General features: G+C 47.6%; 1 protein-coding gene across 1 annotated transcript in view; it reads left to right on the forward strand.

The window, feature by feature from the left end:
- The first annotated feature begins 660 nt into the window (after positions 1–660).
- HGD (homogentisate 1,2-dioxygenase) overlaps positions 661–5,673 on the forward strand; it is a 19,608-nt gene continuing 14,595 nt past the window's right edge. The window contains exons 1-2 of the mRNA XM_003202689.4: positions 661–837; positions 4,568–4,639. Coding sequence (XP_003202737.1) covers positions 823–837; positions 4,568–4,639 — 87 coding nt within the window. The 5' untranslated portion in view covers positions 661–822. The remainder of the gene's footprint in view (positions 838–4,567; positions 4,640–5,673) is intronic.

Below are 5,673 nucleotides of genomic sequence, written 5' to 3' on the forward strand. Positions count from 1 at the left end.
TTAAGATAGAGGAGAATTCAAAGTAAAAAAGAAAAATCGAATCAAATCAATTGCTCTTTTGTTTTTCCTGCTACTTCTGGAAATGCAGAGTTGCTTTCATTAGTATTCTGTGCCACCTGCTTGCTTCTGCTCCTTCCTTGGCAACAGCTTTCCTGCAAAATATTAATATTTCAGAGTTTTGTAACTTTTGTTCACCAGCTATAATGGTAAAGTACAGAGCCATCCCCTGCCTCTGCCCCTGAAGTGCTGTGTAATGTTGCCACGCAGTGTTGCACCAATATCATTGACTTCGCCAGCACGGGGATATGATCCCTTCTGTCCCCTAAGACCAGATGCGACATGGCTGAGAGGCATAATGAACAAATGTGTGTTTATTCATTTAGAGGGCCATACACAAAAATTGCTAGGGGTGTGATTTATAGTAGAGGCTCATAAATAAGTTGCAAAAATGACTGTTCTTAAATGCCTTGTCTTATCTTCTCGCCCGTGTGTAGGAACTACAACCCCTTGTTTAAAAGCTGATGAGAAAAAGCAGCAGTGACAGTGTCCCCCTCACCTCCATTTCTTATTTCCAAACCCTTCCCGGGACTGGCCCAGGGGAAGGTTGGTGTTTGATTAAACACAGACTGGGCTGAGCAAACAATTCCAGAGCTCTCTTGGACTTTCTCACTTCCAGTCTGTGATCAGCTCAGCTGAGTTGATGCAGCCCTCCTGCCTAGACACACACGCACTCACAGACTTCTGAAACCACATCAGGCTGTGTTGGCTATTTAACTGCTTGGAGTTTCCATCTGCCGACAAAGGAGGAAGACCAAGAGGACCATGACAAGCCTGAAGGTGAGAGACCGTGAGTGCTGGGACTGAAAGTGCAGGGGCTGCCTGCCCTTGTCATCCTCTCCGTGCCTCTTTTAGCACCAAACCTCCCTGACTGGTCCCTCTGGAGGGGCTGATGGAAGTGAGGTGCAGGACAGTGAGCTGTGCAGTTGAGGCCTGGTGATAGATTTTAGCTGGAGGTAACGTCCCATTTAGTTTCAATTTGTCCCCCTTTTGTGTTTTAAGGTGTGTTTAAAAGACCTCTCAAGATATAGGACTTTGCTATATTTCACCCAAATGGGCTGTTATCACTTTCTTCTCCTTTGTAAATCATTCTTGATCTGACTAGGCCTGTTCAGGACCTCTGCATTACCTTATTTGTTCTTCCCCTCTCCCTCTTGCCCTGCTGCCAGGAGGTGTTTCCCCCTCAGCCTATGAAATCTAGCCACTAACATCTGCCCAGCTGTTGCAACCCTGGTGCAATCTTCCCCAGTGGCCCAGGGAAGCTTCATCCTTGGTCGATGGCTCAGTGTAAATGGAAAATTCAGTGCCAGTTCCTCCTGACAAGCCATGCCCTCCTCTCCCAGCACAGAGTGAATTGCAAGGAGGGCAGGATGTTGTTCTATTGCTTATTTATAGGACTGCAATCTCAATTTTTGCCAGAATTTTTGTGGTGTAGGGGACCAGGTCATCATTACAGTGGGTGACATCTCATCCCAGGACCACCGTGTTCCTCCCCAGACACAGGAGCTGGCACTGTTAGGAAGCCCGTTTATTTTCACCCCACTACTGCCCCTATTTTCATTCATCTTCCTGTGGGTTTGCCTTAAACGTGCCAGTGTGGGCCCCTCTGAGCTGGGACAAGGCAGTGAGCTGTTTGTGCAGAGATGAATGTTGCTTTCGTGCATCCTGCAGCAGTAGCAGATAGAGAAATGTATTATGCAGCGTTTGAAGAAGGGCCTTAATTATCTTGCAGCCCATGTGTTCAGACTTCAAATGCATTTTTTTTCCCATCCCTGCTGTCTAATCTGGTGAACAAAAGGTTATGGTTTATAGGTCAGAGCGTGACACCCATTGCGAGCTCTCTGCTTTGCATCCCAGTTAGTGCAATCAATGCGCTTTGCTGAATTTTTAATGCTGTGCTGCGCTTTCATCTCTCCTATTTTACTGAAAAAGCCACAAAACAAAAACAAGGTGGAATCAGACATACTCCTGCTTACATAAAAATCTATGGGATCATGAACAAAATAATGACAATAATTGAAAGCAGAAGGGAAAGCAAAGGACCACAGAGAACTTCTTGTTTCACGGAGAAATCACCTGCCCAATTACTAAAAAAGTTCCTGATCAGCTAGGAGCCATGGAGGAGGAGCAGGGACTGAGCAGCAGGTCACTGCCCTGTGCTGTGTCATGGAGAAGGGTTGGTCATGAAGAAGGGTTGGTTGTGGAGAATAAAAAGTGGTCGTGGAGATGAAAGAGAGGTAATGGAGAAGAAGGTTTGGCCATGGGGAAGAAGGGTTGCAATGCCCCAAAACACGCCATTGCCCCTCTGTCCTGCAGGGGATGAGAACAGCCAGCCCAATAACTGTGGCTGCACTCTGGAGACAACAGACAAGGAAAGCCATTCATTAGGAGGTTTTCAGCCTTTCTGAGACGGGTTCAAAGCTGGACCTGAGCAGCTGTTTCCTCTTGCTGCAAAGCATCTGAGCTCTATGATGTTTTAATTATCCTTCAGCACTGGTTTACTTAGAAAATAAACTAACAGGCAAATAAAATCAAAAAAGGAAGATAAATAAATAAACAAATTCTCTACTCCCCAGCCAGAATATGAGCATGCAAATAGCAAGCTTTAACTCCCCAGCCATGCATTTACACGTGGGAGATTGAGCAGGATTTTTTTGGCAAACCACATCGTGTTCTGTGCTGACCCCTGAAGGAAAGGCGAGGAGGCAACCCTCCCCAGGGGAATGACAAAAGAAAGTGAGTGAATGAGAAAAGCCACACCAAACAACCAGGTAAAACCTGGAGCAATGAAACTACAGGACAATAAACCACCATCAGGTAATCGTCTGACTCCCACAACTGCAGTCCTGTCCGCCAGAGGGAAGTTCTTTTTTTTAGCCCTCTCAATACAGTCACCTGAGGATTTTTTTTTTTCCTCAGCAGAGAAAAACTGATTTGCCTGAACAACGATGCAGCAGCTTCTCCCTGCATTCCCCAGAAAAGACTCACCACCAGCTTTAAGCCTGAGTATTTTGCAGACAGGGGTGATGTTCTGCAAAGCAGTTTCATTAACCCTCCCTATGCTGAGCACCCTTACCTGCCCCTTTCTTTCCCTTTTTGCAGAGGCTGGCCTCTGGGCTCCCTCTGGGCTCCCTCCTGCCTCCATCCTTTGCAGCTGGTGAAGGAGAATGCAATGGGGAGATGTGGGTTCACTCTGGAACTGCTGCAGTTCCAGCAGGTAGTGCTGCATTTCCTTTCAGAAGGAAGGGAAAAAAGAAAAAAAGGCAGAGATGCTCCAGCGCAATACCTTTGCCAAGGGTGTTTAGGTGGCCTGCTGCTATGCATATCAATGTGCTTCGTGCAGAAGCAGGTGGAGTGCAGAGTGCGTAAGGAGAGATCCATCTTCCCCAGTCCTACGGAAAGCAGGTTCGGGTGAGGCAGGGCTTCTGGCCAGCATGAGTCCCTTTGGGAAGGGACTTTTTTTTACAAATAGCTGACAGGCAGCTGAGAAAAACTCATGTTTTTTCAGCAAAATCTGAGAATGAGGGGAAGAAATCCAGGCACCGCAGTAACAAACCCAATCCGGCTCTGCTCAAGGTAAAGGCAGCACTGTTCTGTCCAAGTTGGACAGCTGGGCAAGCACCTTGCTCCAACTCAAGCTAAATGCACTCCTGCCTACCCTAGAAGACGGGGCTGCAGCAAGTTTTGTGCCAGGGGAGTGGTTTCCACACTGAAACTGAAGAATTTTGAAAAGGTCAATCTGAAGCTGGGAGGTCTGAGTGAACAAGCTGCCTCCCAGCGGTACCATGAGCGTCTTCAGGCTGCGTGCATGGAGAGGGACAGCAGGCAGCATGAATATTTAACTCTGTTGCTGGGCCATGAGGCTGAGCAATTGATCGCAGCCAAAATACCTCTGCATTCATGCAGGATGCAGTGGGGCTGCTTCGTTCTGTAGGATCAGAGGGGCTGCCTCCCCTGAGGTCCTGCAGCCCCCCACTGAGCCCTCACACAGAACATGTTGGATGGGTTCCTCACCTGTACACTGCCCTAGGGCCCTAGATGGTCACCTTAATTCTTGCTTGCTGCCATGGTAGGCAGCTCGCACCCCACTGGGTTACACTCATTTAGGGCAAATCAGCGAGATGCTTAAGTCCCAGCCTCCTTTCCTTCCTCATCCCAGCTAAGTCCTGACTTTTCTTGTGATGGCCATGGAGACGTGTCATGAGAACCATGCAACCAAATGACCCCCAGTCTCAATCCCTGGCACAGAATGTCAACAAAATGTACATGCAGGTCTAACAGAAGAGCAGGTCCTGATTGTGCTTCTCAGCCCACCACAGGGTTGACTAGAGAAACTGTCTTGGGAGATGGGAAGATGGTGCATGGAAGCAAGCGAGCAGGCCACTTGGGGAAAGTCTCAGTGCATGCAAAGATTGTGGAAAAAAAGGACGGGGAAGGGAGGGGTGAGTTGTCTGGGGAGGTTTCACTTGTGTTTTTGAAACACTGAAGAATTGTGTGATTTACTTTACAGTACATGTCAGGATTTGGAAACGAACATGCTTCTGAGGACCCACGCTATCCAGGAGCTCTACCAGAGGGACAGGTACAGAGTTTGAGTTTGTGAAAATGCTTAATTAAAAAGACGAAGAGCAGAATGAGTATCTGTTCCCTGGGCTTCCTTCTAAATTAATGTGTTTTCTTTTTCTCTTCCACAATAAAAGTCTTCAGGAGCCTCCCTTATGCAAGATGAGAATAATAAGATGCTGGCAAAAATCAGAATTAAATACTTCCCATTATGCCTTCTATGTTAAAGTTACTTGTGAGACTCCAAGTTTTGCTTAGGAGCTGCAACTCGCCTGGCTTTCCTCTGCTCAGCAGCAGCTTTTCCGAAAGGATTTGGGAATGGAAGTGGCTTGAGCATGCTGAGTAGGAGGGAACTGGTGGGGGTTGAGTCAGAGCAGAAGTCTGAGGCTTGGCTTGGGGACCGTGCACACTGCTGTGGATCTCAGCAGGAATGGATCTAATTCAGTGGGGTTACTGGCCTTTGGCAGGATGACGGCTGCCCTCTATGAGCTGTCATAAGTAGGCAGATCTGTGGTTAGAAATAAACAACTTTGGAATACACTCGATTAAAATGCACCATGTTGGATTGTTTTAATGGATTCACTTTTCACTTGGTGCTATGCACTCAGTCCCTTCTCTCCTTTCCGTGGGTCTTCTTATGTCAGCAGGAATTTCCAGGCTGGCTTTGCTGAAGTACTCCACCAAAGAGCCCTCATCAGGACAGAGTTTGGGCTCAGTATGGAAAGAGTTAATAGAAAATCTGACAGTGAAGTAGATGGAAAATCTTCAGTCCCAAGGGTGGATCCTTTCTCCACTGCAGTATTTGTAAGACCAGCATCTGCAGTCATGCTGGCTCAGATAAAAATGACAAAGGCTATTGATCCCCCTGCTCCACTGCATACCCTTGCCAACAAGACAGAGTTTGGAGGCTGGGAAATATGTGATGGGAGATTTTCCTCTTACTGGTTCTTCCCCGGCAGGTGATGCTGCAGGGTGACCCTGCATGGAGGGACAGGATTCTCACCCAGAACCTGCAGAAGGGAGGGAAGCAGTGAACAGTGCATGGCTGCCAAA

Source organism: Meleagris gallopavo, chromosome 1 (genome assembly GCF_000146605.3).
Source record: "Meleagris gallopavo isolate NT-WF06-2002-E0010 breed Aviagen turkey brand Nicholas breeding stock chromosome 1, Turkey_5.1, whole genome shotgun sequence".
NCBI lineage: Eukaryota > Metazoa > Chordata > Aves > Galliformes > Phasianidae > Meleagris > Meleagris gallopavo.